The sequence below is a fragment of the Lagopus muta genome, chromosome 3 (assembly GCF_023343835.1).
Source record: "Lagopus muta isolate bLagMut1 chromosome 3, bLagMut1 primary, whole genome shotgun sequence".
Lineage (NCBI taxonomy): Eukaryota > Metazoa > Chordata > Aves > Galliformes > Phasianidae > Lagopus > Lagopus muta.
Window position 1 is genome coordinate 48,782,193 of NC_064435.1, and position 17,351 is coordinate 48,799,543.

At 41.7% G+C, this 17,351-nt stretch overlaps 1 protein-coding gene across 4 annotated transcripts; it reads right to left on the reverse strand.

Moving 5' to 3' along the window:
* Nucleotides 1-1,534: 1,534 nt before the first annotated feature.
* Nucleotides 1,535-5,754, reverse strand: ZBTB14 (zinc finger and BTB domain containing 14). Of its 4 annotated transcripts, none has more exons than XM_048939858.1 (3): nt 5,677-5,754; nt 3,336-3,419; nt 1,535-2,891 (listed from the first exon to the last, which is right to left on the reverse strand). In XM_048939858.1, the coding sequence occupies exons 2-3, from the start codon at nt 3,336-3,338 to the stop codon at nt 1,548-1,550; spliced, it is 1,347 nt and encodes a 448-aa protein (XP_048795815.1). In that variant the 5' UTR covers nt 3,339-3,419; nt 5,677-5,754; the 3' UTR covers nt 1,535-1,547. The 4 variants fall into 4 exon arrangements, with proteins under 4 accessions (XP_048795815.1, XP_048795818.1, XP_048795816.1 ...); XM_048939861.1 differs by lacking the exon at nt 5,677-5,754 and adding an exon at nt 5,118-5,215; XM_048939859.1 differs by lacking the exon at nt 5,677-5,754 and adding an exon at nt 4,953-5,111.
* Nucleotides 5,755-17,351: the final 11,597 nt, after the last annotated feature.

Consider the following 17,351-nt stretch of genomic DNA (forward strand, 5'->3'; position numbering starts at 1 on the left):
ATATGCTATAGGTATCGCAAATGATCAATGTTGCCCAACCATGTGCCAAAAATAATGCATTTTTTGCCCATTCCTACTTCAAATGAAGTGTTGACAATAGTTGAGTATTTACAAATTTTAAATAAAGGCTCAATATCCCTTTGGATCATATTATCACTATTTTTGTGTCTTCTCTTGTTAACTATACATAGCAGACTGCAATCCAAAGATGACTTATTTTGTTGACTCTGTGAGTTAACAGTTAAACTAGCAGCAGCTTGTCTCAAAAAACAACAACAAAAAAAAAACATGACAGGAAACTCCAGGTAACAGACTACAAGTGAACACTGATTCTGAATCAATTTAAGACTGAAATCACCCAATGAAGTCTCCCTCTTGCTGAGTGGCAGTGTGCCAGAAGGTGGAATTCTTTGAAGGTGAGCAGGACTTACAAGTTGGTACAACCAGCTAAAATAGAAAATCCCAGTCTGAACACTGCTGGCAGGTAATGCAATAGGCCATGGCTGTGCCCTGTGCTCCAGCAGTGAATTTCGGTCACTTGCCAGTGCACTTAATCCTCCTGTGCTGCTCTTTGCCTTGACTGTGCTAGGTTAGGTGGAGTGAAAGCTGTATAACAGAAGCTATCATGTCAGGCTGCAAATGAGCTTTAACTCATTTCTACCAGGTCCCATTAAGGAAAATAGCTCTTTCTCCATGTTGCACCTTTTTTCCTTGTAGTTCTGTTCCATATCCTGGGGCCTTCTGAATTAACACAGAAACAAATAAGTCAGACACTTTTTCCTCATAGAAGGGACTGGCAAGTGCAAGACCCTTCTTTGCCAGCCTGGACCATGGTGAATAATGCAGTTTTTTTAGGAAAGCGAGTACTTCCTAGTTAATAAAACTTGCCACCTCAGTTAAAATGAAAGGATATTTGAGGGAGTGGAAAAAGAAGAAATTTAATTTTGATCATAGTCCCCCATTACCCTGCTGTACTAACCTCTAGCACCTACCTTAGGTATTAAAAAAAAAAAAAAAAAAAAAAAAAAAAAAAAAAGAGGAATTAAAAAGCATAGGGAATCATTTCTTGCTTCTTTCTCAAGAATTGTAAGCCTAACACCTTCAAAATTATAAAAAACAACTATTTCCTTTCTGTTTCTAATTTTATGAGCTATCAGCATTTTAGACATCATTCACTGATTTTGATGTCTATATTGTATGCAGTATTCCATGCTTGATAAAGCAAAATATCCTCCAGTGATGATCCTTGTTTTATAGAGAAATTGATCATAACCTTAAAATAAATCAGCTATTAGTGCATTATACTGCTAATGACAACAAAACTATTTTATATTCTAACAATACCCATCTCTGAATTTTTTAAGATACCTAACTGAACAATGCCTTCTGTTCCTATGTAGCATTCAAATCCAATAAAAATAGTTGTGGTTTTTTTTTTCCAAAAGATAATTATTGATCTAAATGTATATCAACAATAGATTTTGTTCATTTTAATATCTTATATTATTTTTGATAAAGTTTCTGGGTGTTTTTTGTTTTTTGTTTTTTTAACTACAAGCTATAGTTTCTAATTGCTGCTCTGCTTCAGCAGCCATAGCTGCTGCCTGTAACTGTTCTGTTTCACTCTGGATGGAATTGGCTGTAGTAACTTGTTTTCTTTCGCTGTGCATATTGTTCTCATGCCTCTTTAGATCTGATGCTTTAGCAAATGCTTTAGTGCAGGAACTGCAGACAAAAGGTTTCTCTCCCCGGTGTCTTCTTTCATGGTCTTTGAGGTGGGACTTGTGCTTGAAAGCTTTATCGCACATGTGGCATGCAAATGGCCTCTCATTACTGTGAACTCTTTCATGCTTTTTTAAGTCCGGTGCACGAATAAAAGACTTTCCACATACCTCGCAACTGTAAGGCTTGTAACCTGTGTGTATTTTCAGATGCTCTTTCAAATGAGCTTGTGTGGTAAAGCCCTTTGTACACATTTCACAAACAAATGGTCTATCAGCAGTGTGTAGCTTTTCATGTTTTCTCAGTCGTGCCTCATCAGAAAAGGTCTTACCACAAGCCTGACATACAATGTGTTCCCTATGACCATAAAGCAGATATTCAAACTTCATATCCCCAGCTGCTGTCGTCCAGCCTGGCGTCTGTTCATCTTTCACTTCACTTATGCCATCATTAAATGTCAAAGCCTGGGGGGTTTGAGATCCTAAGTCTTTTGACTCCGTTGTTTCCATAGGCTCCACTTCTTGGCCATAGCAGTTTACCTTTCGAACCTCTTCACTTCCCAACTCCTTCAGAATCGCCTCCTGAACTCTCAGGGTAGTGGTTGGTGATTTCCCATCTTCCTGACTGGGGGGAGTTCCTTCCACTGTCACATCTGATGGACTGTCATCGTGATCTCCAATCTCTTCTACCTCATCATCCTGGGTATCATTAGGTTCCCCAATAGGACGGTTTATTTTCAGACAGTACTTGCTCTTGGACTGTGTGTTCTCTTCAGGACTCGATACATCACGTTTTTGAGAGCAGAGTTTATCCAGAAAACGAATACCAAGAATCTGGCCTGAAGACATCATCAAATTTACATCTTCCTTCTTAACAGAAATCTTTGCGGTGTACATGTAATTAAGAACTTCCTCAAAAATATCAGAACGAAGAAAATCTATTTCGATTACTGAGGAACTATCAACCTCTAGTTTTTTGAAAAGCTTTTTGAAGTAGGTACTGCAGGCAGCAAGCACACACCTATGTGCTCGGAATTTAACATCTTCAACCACGATAGCTATGTCACAAAATTCTCCTTCCAAACGTTGTTCATTTAATGTTTTCAAGAACACAGTTTTGTGATCGTCATCATTATATTTAATGGTTTCAGACATACTGATGAAAAACTCCTGTAAAATAACAAGGGAAAGTTTTGGGATAAAATAGGCTAAGTCATAAAATTCCACCAGCTGATGACATTTACGCTCTAAAACAAATGAAATATTTGGCTTAACAGGGTCAGAGAAGCCTTTCAGATTATCAAAGCATTACTTTGAAACCTCTTTGGAAATTAGAAATAAAGACATAAAAATATTCCCCTGGATTATAAGCTTTATAGACACAACTATTTATGTTGTGTTTTCTTTGTATTAAGAAATTAATTTATTTAAACCTATATATTGATTCAGTCATCCAAAATTGAAAACTTCTTCTGAGAAGTTGCAATTTTCTCTAAATGCATGACCCAACAGTATGATAGTTCTTACAACTGAAGTAAATATTAGTAGTGAAAACAGCATAGAAAATGTGGCAGCATAACAAACTAAAAGTGAAATATGAAATACAAGCCTTACCATGAACAATGCAGGAAATTTTCTGAACAAACAATTATTAAATATTTGACGGATGATTAACCCTTACAAAGGGCCACCTTCAGCCTGAAAGACAGGAAAACATTAACATATTAAGAAATGATAAAATCTGTTTTACATTAGTGCATTAAAGCATGGCATTTTCAATTATTTAAAATGACACCACGCTCAGTGCTAAAACACTCCGTTATTATTTAGACAGATTCCACAGATGACTGCACAAACTCATCTGATAATAGTTCTGTTGTTGCCATAAATCATGTTTACTTTCTGCTGGTTTCTTTACTTCTCTGACTGTTTTCCTGCTACTCACTTTTCCCTAGATCCAAAAGCCAGGAAAAACTCTACAGGACTCCACAAAGTCAATCTATTAGTTCATCCAGAAGAAGGGACAGTTTTCTGCTGCGTGAGGTGAGTAAGACCAGGGAAGAGCATGGCAAGCAGGCAAAGCAGCCCCAAGGATGGCACATTGGGCCACAGATGGATGCATGTCAAGAAACACCCAGGATATTGGGTATCCAAACAAACGGTGGAGACATTTGGCACGGAAACACTGAAAAATACAGAAGTGATATTATTCAGTCCCAATCTCCAACAGGCAGCCCTTGTGATAGGGGCAGGAAACACAGGGGGGAGGGAGGCAGTCATTGAATGGCTTAGATTGGAAAGGACTTTAAAAATCCTAGAACTCCAACCCCCCTGCCATAGGCAGGGTTGCCAACTACTTGATCAGGTAAGCCAATATTTGGTTCAGACATCTCCCTCCATCACCTGTCATGCAGCTACTGGGAATGCCACTCCTCAGTGCCTATTTACCCTTGACCAGATATGAAAATGGAAGCAGCTGGTAGGTATGCAACTTCCACCCCTTGGCAATGGCTGTTTAATATGATGTAGAAACATTCAGCATCAGACAGTTTTTGCAAGCCTGGCATTGCAGCATATGGAACTATCGACTTGAAAAAAAAAAAAAAAAAAAAAAAAAAAAAAAAAAGAGAAAAAGAGAAAAAAAAGAAGAAACAAATATTAAAATTATTTGGGCTATGCAGTCAGATGTTAAGATTGATCAGAAATGAAGTCAAAGTCAGAAAGGAAGTGTATAAGTATGTGAAACAGGCAAAAGAAAACTAAGAAAATATTGTGTGCGTTTTCCTGGGCTGCCTGGCTCTGCTGATCTAGAATGAGGCATCAAAGAATCAAGAAACTGAATTGGTAGGTACCCTTCAAGGACATTCAGTACAGCCCTCCTGCAATGAACAGGGACACCTATAGCAGATCAGGTTGCTCACAGCCCCGTTCAGCCTGACCTTGAGTGTCTCCAGGGATGAGGCATTCATCATCTTTCTGGGCAACCTGTTCCAGCGCCTCACCACCCTTATAATAAATTTTTGGTCCTTATATCCAATCCACCAAATGGCACGACTAACCATTCCAACAGGTTTCAGAGCTCTTTGCAAGCTGGGGAAAGCCCTGCTTCCCTTTTGAGCACACAGCAAAGTGCCACTGCTGACGATCTAGCAGTGATACCTTCTATTTTCATTAAACAATACACAATTTTGCTACGAATCTTTTAAGATCTGCTAAACGGGAATAAATTACCGAATGATTAACTAGCTGAAAGTCGTGTTGGTGAGCACACAGGAGTTTGGGATCGGGGAAAGAAACCAAACTGTAGCGGAATGCAGCAGGCACCCGAGTGGAGCACTGCAGCGAACTGGAGGAGCACCCCGTTGCCACCGCACTACTTATTGTTTGTCCCCTCACACGGCTTTTTCACCGCTGTGACCACGGCTGCTGCCGGGACTTCCATCTGAGCTCGTGACTGTCGCCGCGGCTCCTGCCGGCGCCGGCTCCCTTCCCTCCGCAGGACAGCTGCGCACCGTGCCCGTGCCCGTGCCCGCCCGCAGCCGGGCGCACGCCCGCTCCACGCACCCGCCGGCGAGGACGCGGCGCGGGCGGGCTCCCGCCGGGGCCCAGCCCAGCTCAGCCGGGCCTCCGCGGCCCGCTCGCCGCCGCTCCACGGGAACCCGCGCTGCCGTCCCGCCGCCGGGGGCGCCCGCGAGCAGCGGCGGCCGCACTCCCGCGCCTCGCGGGGCTGCGCGCTCCCCCCCGGCCGCCCCAGCGCTCTCCTCGTGCTTCCCGCCTCCGGGCCGCGGCCGCGCGCCCCTTTGTTGCGGGGCAGAGCTGCTCCGGCCTCCGCCGCGGTGCTGGAGGCGGCGCAGCGCTGAGCGGAGGGAGGAAAGGAGGAGGAGGAGGGAGGGAAGGGGGCGCGCGCGCGCAGCACAACGGAGGAAGGGGGGGGGGGAGGAGGGCTGGCGCTTACCTGCCGCCCGCGCGCGCGCGGAACCGGGGAGCGCGGGGGCCGCCGCCGTCCGCCGCTGCCGCCGCGCGGGACGGGGAGAGGGGACCGGGGCGGGGGGGGGGGAGGGAGAGGGAGGAAGGGAGGAGGGGGAGTGTGGGGAGGGGGCCGGGGGGGGGTCTGCGCGCGTCTCTCCGGCCGCCACCGCCGCCTCCTGCACGAGCACTCAGTGCGCGCGCGCGCGCCGAGGGCGGGGGGGGAAGGGGGAGCGTGCATGCGCGGTGCGAGCAGGGCGCGCCGGGCCGGGAGCGTGGCGCGGGCGGGGGCGAGAGCAGCGGGCGCGCTCCCCGCGCTTCCTCTCCCTTCCCCCCGTCCGAACTCCGTTCCGCTCCATCGGCCCTCTCGGAAGCTCCGCGCTCCTCTGAAAGGAGGAAGGAAGGAGGAGAGGAGTGCGCAGAGGCGTTCGGAAACAGCCCTTGCCTCAGCGGGAGCCGAGGGAACCGCTTGCGCCGCGGGCACCCGCCCTGCCGCGCCTGCGTGTGTGCGTGTGCGAGCGAACCCAGCGGCGAGCGGGGCGCGGACTCGGCCCGCAGCGGGGTGCGGGAGGCAGAGGGGGGGGCGAGGGAGGTCGCCGTTGGGCGGCGCTGGCGGGGCGGGGCCGCGCGCCAGGCAATGCGGCGGGCGGGAAGGGGCGCTCGCGCCCGGCGGCGCGGGAGCGTGAAGCTGCGGAGAGGGGGAGGGTGGAGCCGTGCCCGTAGCGGCGGGGCCGCGGCTTCTCAGCACTCCGCGGTCGCGCGGTTAGCTGAGGCGGGATGTTGAAAGGAGTGGTGCAGAGAGCACGCCTCGGTGTTTGGAGCACAGAAACACAGAACGGCTTGGGTCGGAAGGGACTTTAACGCCCATCCAGTCCCACCCCGTGCCGTGGGCAGAGCTGCCACCCCGCAGCTCAGCTGCCCGGGGCCCCGTCCAACCTGGCCTTGAGGGCCTCCAGGGATGAGGCACCACAGCTTACATGGGCAGCTGTGCTAGCCCCTCACTGCTCCGTGAATAAAATCTTCCTAGGCTAACCTGAATTTCCCCACCTCTTTCCCCACCAATTTCAGGCTCCAGGCCTGAACATAGTACTCCAGATAGGGGCTGAGGAGGGCAGAGCAGAGGGGATGATGCCCTCTCTCTCTCTGCTGGTCACCCCTCTTCTGATGCAGCCCAGGATACAGTTGGATGTCCAGGCTGCAAGTATACACTGCTGGCTCATGTCCATCAGAACCCCCAGGTCCTTCTCCCCAAGGCTGCTTTCAAATGAGTACTTCTCTTGGTCTGTATTTGTATCAGGGATTGCCCTGATCCAAACGCAACAGCTTGCGCTTGACCTTGTTGAATCTTACTTAGTTCCTTCTGGCGCACTTCTAAAGCCTGTCCAGATCCCTCTGGATGGTATTCCTTCTGTGTGTCCTGTGTATCTAAATGTCTACGAAGCCACTGCAGAAACTGCTCTTATTGACACTATAGTTGTTCAAATATCTGGGGCTTAGAGTTTCAGAGAAACAATTCACCTACTACAGGCATGTCCAACCCATGAGCTTCATGCAGTCCAACACAGCTGGCAACGTGTCCCATCCCCTCTACACATTTCAAAGGCTATTGCTCTTCTCCATGGAGTGGTCCCGAGCACGCGTCTATCCCTCAGCAGCAGTCAAATGGTGCATTATTAACAATGTAGACTGAAACTGGGACATGGGGAGAGCAGCGCTATCTTGAGTGATAGCAAGTAATGGTATGCATTTTGTTGCATTGGCTAAACACAGGGCTCTGAACGGTGAATGTTAGGAAGTCCAGTCGTGCTTTCCATTTTGATAAAGGAATTTGAAAGTAGAATCATAGAATCCTTAGAATCGGAAGGGACCTTTGAAGGCCATCTAGTGAAACTCCTCTGCAATGAACAGGGACATCCACAGCTCAGTCAGGTGCTCAGAGCACCCTCCTGCCTGCCCTTTAATACCTCCAGGGATGGGGCCTCCTACCCTGCTTGCTAAACTTGGACATTGTCAAATTTCCTGTTCAAGTGCTCTCAGGAGCTGGTACTCAAAAATGACCTGTGGTGACAGATCCCAGAGAATTCAAAACCAGTTTTCCAGGCACCTCACTAGCTAGTTCCCTGAACAGCCTGAACTGATATCCTGGGTTGAGTATTTGGTAGCAGTTTTCATCTTATCACTGAGAAATGTGAATTAAACCACTCCATGATCAATGTGGTAAAGACAGTTACCAAACACTACTTCACACATGAGGTGTTCTCTGATCACAAATAAAAAATTTAGGAGAGCACATACCTGCGTCTGCTTGCTAGTCAGAAGTGCACCTAAACCATTGTACTGTCTTGATTTGTTTGTTTTATGGCTTGTTTGGTTAGAAATAAAGCTAGAGTTTGGAATCTCTGTTCTGGTGGTCCTCAGGTCTTTTGTGTTCTGTTTTTATTTTTTAGTGTTTTCCATATGACTGTAGATGAGCTGACTTTCAGGGTTGTTTTTTTTTTTTTTGTCAACTCAAGATTGCATGACTTTGTAGCTGTTTAATGAAAGGTATCTGTTCTCCTTTTTGTTTTTCTTCCAATTTTATTAATTGCTCTGTGTTTCCAGCCATTCTTCTCAGATCTTGTCTGCTGTTTCATTTTTCAGGCAGTTACTGGAATTTTGGTTTTTTTCCCCATTCCTAAATGGAGTAGAAATCAAGCATTTATTGTGTTTATTAATTGTCACAGTCAAGAAAAAATACTTTAGTGTTACTGAAAAAAAGAAAAAAATCAAAACAATGAAATTTATGTCTTACTAAAACAATTACCAATTTCTCTTTGAACGTAATAAATGGAGTAGGAAATCATATATTTACTCAATTTGCTTCTATGTAATTACATTTCACTTGGTCCTGTTTCACATCTGTGCGAACAAGGGCTGTGAAAGCCACACTATATGGGTTTTCTCTTCCATTAATAGTGTGTTGAGCATTTTTCTCTGTATGCACCTTGATTACATTCTCCATTCCATTAAGTGTCATCCATTATTGTATTTTCCTAGTACGTGTTTTAACAATATTTTTGAGAGAATATATTTTTGTATTCTTGCTTTCTCTTTTTCTTTTTTTAAAGATTGCACAGTCATCTTCTCCTGGATCACTTCCTATAGATAAACCATCATCTGCACCCAGGTGCATCAACATTAGTTTATTTCAGTTATCTTCAGGCTATTTCTCATATAGCAAAATAGAAGCTCAATTTTAATTTATTACATTTGTAAGTGTCTGTGAAATGTACAGAATGTGGACCTTCTTAATTCCTACAACCATGTGAATCACCTTTTTTTTTTTTTAAACAACATCTAAGATCTATCTTATTAAATAAAAAAATCTCTGTTCCTGTACACATTCTTTGTCAGTCTTCTCTGAAGAGTCAAAAACATTCGTGACACTTGTATCACTTTGAATAAGTAAAGGATTTTTATCATATTTCTCAAATTCTATATTAAAAAATATAATCATAAATCTTTATTGATTTCTTTTCTGCTTATTGGACTACTGCAAACTCATAAATAAGATCGTTTTGATCTTCCTTGGTATGATCAGTCATTTAGTCAGAAAATACTATACAGGTGGATGGTTACAGCACCGAATAAAGTAAAAAAAAACCAACAGTTTTCATAAGCAGAATATACAGTACAAGTGTATGTAGAAACTTGGAACTTAGTATGAATGTTTACAAGTTGCAGAGATGCCCGTGACAAATACTTTCATTCCCTGCATAATCTCAAGCGGTCCTAGGGGCTGTAGTAATAATGCTAAACAATGTGTAGATTATTTCAATGCGAAAATCATCAGTAATATTAAAACAAAGATACTTATGTACATAACTCTGAAGTTTACAGTTGTGTTTAATCTTATCATTTACATAAGAATTAAAAATAAAGATTCAGATCTTTTTTATTTCTCAAGGATTTAAAAAATCATATAAAAATATGCATATCAAAACATCTATAACTACTATATGGTTAAAATGGTGACATTTCCAATACTTATTCATTTTAGAAGATTAACTCTTCATTTTATCATCAGATAAAAAAAACTAGCTTTGCTTTGCTTCATTTCACAAGTGGAAAACACTGTGGAAGGTTGTAGAATTTACAGAGCTGGGAAAAGGACAGAACAATATTGTGAGTGTTAAAGAACTAAAGGGTTTTTTTTTGTGTGTGTAATCATTGAATCTGCAGTTTTTCCTACATCATATACTCTACTACTTGAGTAAAATGAAGATTTTGTGGCCTACTTTTAAATAGTGACTTGAAAATCACAATGCAATACATAAACAGTCCATTAGTACATTCATTTAGTTTTTAAGTGTTAAAATTGTGCAGCACGAGACATTTTGATGTGCTACAAGCTAATTCCTCAAAAGCACAAAAGCAAATGCTGTTGCCTACCATAGAATATATTTTTGCACAGAATGAGAATTTGCTCTGACCGGTAGTGTTACTGTGCTCTTTATGTCTGATATAGTTTACATGAAATAAGAGGAATTACTTTCTATGTGGCCCAAGACAATTCCTCTTTGCTCCATGCAGCCAGGGCAGGCCAAAATGTTGGACACCCATGACCTACTAGAAAGAAATACAAGCAATCATCTCAACACCCATTTCCCACCTCTGCACTTTCATAAACCATTTGTGAGTTGCTAACCTGATGGCACAGCATTCAGTGAAATGATTTGTGGGGAAATACAACTTTTAAAATGGCATAACCTGAGCATGTTGCGCTGGGCTTCTGAAATAGAAGACAAAAGGTCAAGATCACAGATCCAGTAAAAAGAACTGGGATTGGACCATACGCATTACAGAAGGTAAAACATAAGAATGAGAAAATGCAAGAACAGGAAAACACATCTCTAACAGCATGTCTGGTGGGCTGGTATATATCATGTCACTTTGCATAATGGAAGCATTTTTTCAGTCTACTGGAAAATACCCTTCTGCAGGAAAAGTGTGACCAGGAAGCAAAAATGTCCTGATTCTATGTCTGAATGTAACGCTCTTCCTATGAAATTACCCTGTACCCAGCTAACTGAGATTAATAGTCAGGCTTTGAAGTAGATTCGCTGTTTTTTATCTGATGTAGCAGGCTTTGGGTACTGTGGAACTGTTGAACTAGCAGGCTGTTTCCATACTGTTTTCATTGTGGTGATATCTGTATGGAAAAAGAGAACTTTGTAGAACGAGCTTGTTGGTTTAGAACAAGTCCATCCTGCATAGCAGGAGTGTAGAACGACAAATGCCACATTCTGCAGCCACTGGGAGATAGCAGGTAAGAAATGCTGAAGATCTGCTTCTAAGTATTTAAAGTGGTGACTAGTTATAACTTATGTATTTAAGAGTCAGTGTTCTTGTGCATTTGTGGTGTTTATAAAGTCTGTATGAGTTACAATGATATGAACATCATAATATTATAGCCTATTATGAATAATTGCCATTATTCAAATTTCACCTTAGTCTTGCAGAAATTGTCGTCATACAAGGACGTAGATTTCCATGTGATATTTGGATATCACATGGGGTTGGATATTTCATTGTGCAGATCTGGCAGGAGAAAATGAAGATACAAAATGTCCAGTATTTGGAAAGGGAATCACTGAGCCCACACGTCAGCAAGGACTGTGTCTCTATAGAGTACAAGTGGATGTCCTGGAACTGAGGAGGACAGTCACTGAGCAGATGCTCCTTGTGGAGTGTGTTACCCATAGCAACCTGGCAAATTTCCCAGCACAAATTTACATGTGACTCAGTCGTGTTCTTGCATCATTTACTCAATTCTGTATTTTCAAGCATCTACAGAACAGTAGAGACTAATGAGGAGGAACAGAACACAGGTGATGGAGATTGGTGGCATAACCTTAGGTACCACTGCATCAGCAGAAGAGAAGTTGAGGCCATCTTGCCACCCCACCAACTGAGCTGTGCCAGTGTTTGCACCTGTGCTAGAAGGCATACAAGTCCCGTCTAGTGACAGAATGATAATAATACTGCACACCTTATTACTGACACTGCCTGACTCTCTGCTTCTGTCTCCCCTGTGTCCTTTTTTAATATATACTTCTTGACGTTGATGGGTTTTGCATGCCATTTCTTCACTCATTTTTTTTCACTATTTCTTCCCCATATCACTAGTACTCTCTTGTTTTCCCTTTTCCTTCCTATCAGTTTTCTAAAACTCCTGAGTCTGTATGACATCCTTGTCTGATGCAAACCACACAGGGAGTGAGAGAAGAAAGGTGAATGCCACTTTCCAATGCCAAGTGCCAGAGGTTTATAACAAAAACTTCAATGTCTTGCATCTTGTATCATCATATTCCTGCCTTATGCATTTTTGACCCCTGTAATGTGGTACTGGTGCTGGGTAGTGACTCAGGGGAGCAGCAGTGTTTACTGTCATTCACAGAAACCAATGGAAAGAGGAAACTGAAAACAAGTGAGATGTCCCAAAGAAGAAAGTGTGCTGCAAGCATGTGGATTTATAGTATCAAATGAAGAATCACCTACATTTACACTTTCAGCTTTATCTTGGATATTTCTTGACCTTTGGGTGTCTAATAATAATTTATAAAAGCAATAGAAAACATTTAGGCGAATTAGTTAATACATATTAGGTAGGAAACAAACATAGGAGCAGCTCCCATTTATATTGCAGATTGTGCTAATGTTTTTACAGACACATTCCTAAGAAACAACTGATCCACAATGGTATAAAAGCTTATGAGTGACTGACCAATCAGAAAGAACAGATTTCTGACTCACAGATGAGGTATCTATTTGATTTACAGAGCACATGTACCAGCTGGTCTCATAACACCAGTACAATGCCTTCCATTTAAGTCATATTTTATGTCTGATGCAGTTAACAGAAGAAACTGCCATTTTGTGAACTGTTTCCTTGGTGTCTAGTTTGTTTGCTTAAGAAGGGTAGACAATTTTATTTTTTTCTTTAAATAAATGATCTAGTGTGAGAATGGGGTCACCGAATTACTGTGACATTTAACAAAACACAAAAGCAAACTTCCTAATAGCAGCTATCACCCTATCTACACTGCTCCATAACATAAATGATTTCGTATGCATTCCTCCTCACGTCTCTTCTGTAATACAAGCAATATAAAATCAACACCATGGCAGAGAAGGACTTAAATTCTGCATTTGTAAGATTTTTATTTAGGTAGCAGTTAATTTATGAGTGTTTTTCTAAACAATTGAGTGTATATTGAGAATTGCATGCTGAAGGACATAGAGGCGGAGAGCTTTGTAAAGTGAACAAGTTGTACAATTCTGAGCACGAGATTCTGTTCAGTGTTAATGGGGTTTTCTACACACTTGTTGGTAGCTACTAGCTTTCACTTTTAAAATAACTGTATTAAATTTATATATTTAATATAATTATTTTATATATTTATATTTAATATAACTTATTAATCTATGTATGTATTTAAATAACAAAAAATTGTACAGTGAAGGACACTTGCTGAATAATCTATTTTGCACATTTCAATCCTTTCCTCTATGGAAATTAGAATGTTTTTAGCCTGTTAACGCATTCAGTTTTGATCTTGAATTGAATAGGAACATTTGTTGAAACAACAGAAACAATGTTATGATAACGAAAGCAGAATTCAGAACTGCTCTTATCCAGTAGCAAAGTCATAAAAGATCACTGGAAAAAAATATCACCCCAAGAAAACATCACCACATTATTTGGACTGAGCTGGATTTAGGTTAGAGGCAGAAAGCCTCAGTGCTCTGTCAGAACTGTTGAATATCAGTGAGCGTAACCTGCTTCAGAATAAGAAAGATAAGGGGAAGAAAGGGAGAAGTGTTAAGTGCTTGATTTATTTGGAGGGAATAAACCAACCTAGAAAACTAAAAAAGTTATCATGAGTAGTTAGTAGTTGGAAAAAAAAAAAACAAAACAAACAAACCAAAAACAAAAAACAATTTTCTCAGATCCATGACAAACACAAAACCTTCATGATATGTCATGACTAATACAGAAGAAGGAATATCTCTTGCACCCTCTTCTCTTCCCCATACTTGCAGTCACTTCGATTTTATTAAGTATGGCATTGTTTCACGTTGTCAGGCATCCAAACTTGTTTCCATCTACTTAACTTCTAAACAAAGACATAAAGTAACAGCATACACAGAAATGGACACTGAACTTCTAGAGCTTACTCTTGCTTACAGCCTTTCCATCGGAGAAGAACAAGACTCACACATTGCCTCCCTACTCTGAAATGTAACTAACTTGCATCAGCAAATTATGATACTGCTTTTGGCTGACATTTTTTGTTTCAGAGTTACAGGAGTGCTGCAGAAGATGGCAGCCCCAGATGTTTTTCAAGCAGACGAGGAGAAATAGAGGGAAAAAAAAAAAAAAAAAAAAGGAAACAGCTAAGGATATGAGGAAGTCAAAGGGGGAGCACAAATCTGATGCTGGTCTGCATGGATCTGGTAGAGGCAGGGGGATTAGCTGGCTCCCCTCCCAGCTTAGACTGATCAGAGCTGTTGCCAGAGTCAGCACCTGTGGAGAAAGGCCCAGTGCTTCCATTAAGGATCCTGGTTTTGCAGCAGTGGAAGGCCCCATGGTGGAGCACACACCTTACCATCTGCATCCTCTTCTAATGGTGCAATTAGGGCTTGCGATTCAAATGGTTTGGTTTCTCTTTTGCTGTTGGAGTACAGCACACATTCCTTTGTTGGGAAAAGTATGCAAGGAAAAAGGGAGAAAAATACAGCTTCAGGATTATTTTAGGGGCTGCAGGAAGTGTCTTGCAGTGAGACACTTTAAAACACAAGCTATTTCCCTTCCTCAATGTGAACACATTAGGATGACTTGATTACAGAGGCAAAGACATTTACTTAACTTGATGGGGAGAAAATACCAGTTGAATGAAGGGATAATTAGTCCAAAGATGAAAAACCTGAATTGCCTATAACTGGAAGTTCAAACCACGAATCTGTTCAGATAGGCAATGATGTATGCATATTTTAAACAGAGGGAGTGATTAACTGTTAGAGAAAACTAGCAAGACAACTAATGGATTCTTCATTTCTTGAAATCCTCAGGTGAAACATGAATGTCTTTGAAAGGTACACTTGGTCACACTAGTTAATTGGCTCAGAGCAAAATTAGCAAGTAACATTGTGTCCTGTTTTCTATGGCAAGTCAAATTAGATGATTGTAATTGTTCTGTGTAGCTTGCCAGTCTATGAAATACTTCAAGTGCCAAAACCCTACATTAAAAGAAAAATTATGTTTTGAAATTGATCACTCCAAGTTTAAAATGGCAGAAATAAGATACTCTTCACTACGATCTCACCCAAAAGCCACTAAGTATACACAGGGCTTTCACTGATTTCTACTGGAGACAGTTTCGTGCTGTGTTAGAGTTGAGTGTATCCTAATTCTCTTCAGGTGTAGAAATGTTTTATTCTGATAAATCCAAAACTCTTACTGGAAATTAACAGTCTAATTACTTAGAAGATGCAAACAAAACTACCTTTCCATTTAATTTGAAGGTAGTATAGAAAAAAAAATCCCCTAATAGATTAGACACAGCATTATTGCTGTCTTCGTTTGCTTTCCCAGGACTGGGTTTTGGAAAAAATGTATTTAATTAAGTGATTATTTCCACCAAGTGTATTGAAGCTTCTCGTATCTTTCCCAAATACTTGTATTTCAAAATTACAACTGTATCAGATTAAGATAGCTTGCTTTTAAAAGTGTAGGATCAAGTAGTTAACATACGCTTAATTATTATTATTATTTTTTTTTTTTAGAGAGAAATGAAAAAAATTCAGACCTACATTAAAATAATACATTACAAAGGCATTAAACAACAGTTGGGAAAACTATTCCCACGTGGCAGTGGATTGGGAACTTGACAGGAACCAGGAAACTTCATTCTATTCTTGGTTATTTTCTAAAAGGACATTACCTTGGCCACTTCGCTTCTACTTCCTTCTTCTCATGGGACTTGCCCATACTGATGATAACCCATGCTGATGGTAACGTTGTACCAAAAGAGGCACATCTCCAGTTACATTGCCTTTCACAGAGAAATTTATGCATACACATACATACACACATATATAAAGCGGGATCATATCTCTTTGTCATATTTCAGTATGAAAAAGAGATTAACAGTTGTAGGATTTAGTGACTACAGAGAAGTTTACTGAGGCATAAGCATATATACTGTAGGCAAAAATGATTTCCATCACATCAGAGATACCTGAGAAACCCTTACAAAACATCAGAATTCAGCATCATAGTTAAGGAAAGTTACAGTTAGTATTGTCAAAGAAGAATAATTAGCAATTATTTATCAGCTCATCAGTCGTGTTTTGCTTGCATCACAGAAGACCAACCATATCCTGGGTTGCATCAAGAGAAGCATGACCATTAGGTTAAGGAACTCTACTCTGCTCACATGAGACCCCAACTGGGGTACTGCATCCAGATCTGGAGCCCCCAGATCAACACAAGAACATGGAGCTGTTGGAACGGGTCCAGAGGAGGACCATGAAGATGACCAAAAGGCTGGAGCATACCCCTGCGAGGACAGGCTGAGAGAGCTGAGGCTCTTCAGCCTGGAGAAGAGAAGGCTCTAGAGGGACCTTATAGCAGCCTTCCAGTACCTGAAGGGAGCCTACAAGAAAGCTGGGTAGGGACTTTTTAGAAGTGTGGGTAGCAACAGGATGAGATCAAATGTCTTTAAACTGGAACAGGGTAGATTTAGACTAGATATTAAGAAGAAATTCTTTACTGTGAGGGTGATGAGACACTGGAACAAGTTGCCCAGTGAGGTTGTGGATGCTCCCTCCCTGGAAGTATTCAAGGCCAGGCTGGAACAGGGTTTTGAGCCACTTGGTCTAGCAGGTGGTGCCCCCACCTATAGCAGGGGCTTGGAACTAGATGATCTTAAAGATCCCGTCCAACCCAAACCATTCTATGAGTCTGATTTTGTCTGCAGAAGTCATTCCCCTGTATAAATATTTTGAATAATCTCTTGAACACATCCAAATTAATAATTCTGGCTTTTGATTCAAAAACATATCTGGAAGAAAAAGTTCCAGGAAGGGTTAATAGATTTGAGCTATTTTTTTTTTTTTGTGTGTGTGTGTGTGTGTGTGCATGTGTGTGTGCACGTGTGTGCACAGTCTTCAACAAATTCCCCTGTTCCAGTTTTCTAAATTTTTGAGGACTGCAAAGATGAATACATCAAAGAGATGACAAGCAGAAAATACCTTTAAGATAAAATAATTTTGGTAGCACCAGGTGAACAAGAGTGCCAAAAATAGAGATGCAATTGCTACAGCATAAAAGAGGCATGACACAATAGATACGGGAAAAAAAAAAAAAAATTCATAATCATTCTGCCACAGCAGGAAGTTATAGTAGTCCGAGGAAACATTTGAATTTTCCATTTCTGAAGTGCTTGTGTAAAAGAGGGAAATTGGAAGATATCCATAGGATATATCTGCCAAGCACTAGAAAGATGACTTGCTGTGGTGTACCACGTCTCCTAGACAGACTTTGTCTAAGGACAACATTCTTTCTGCACTTATAGGATTATCAGACTTTATGCCCAAACACGTTTTTCTTACCATCTT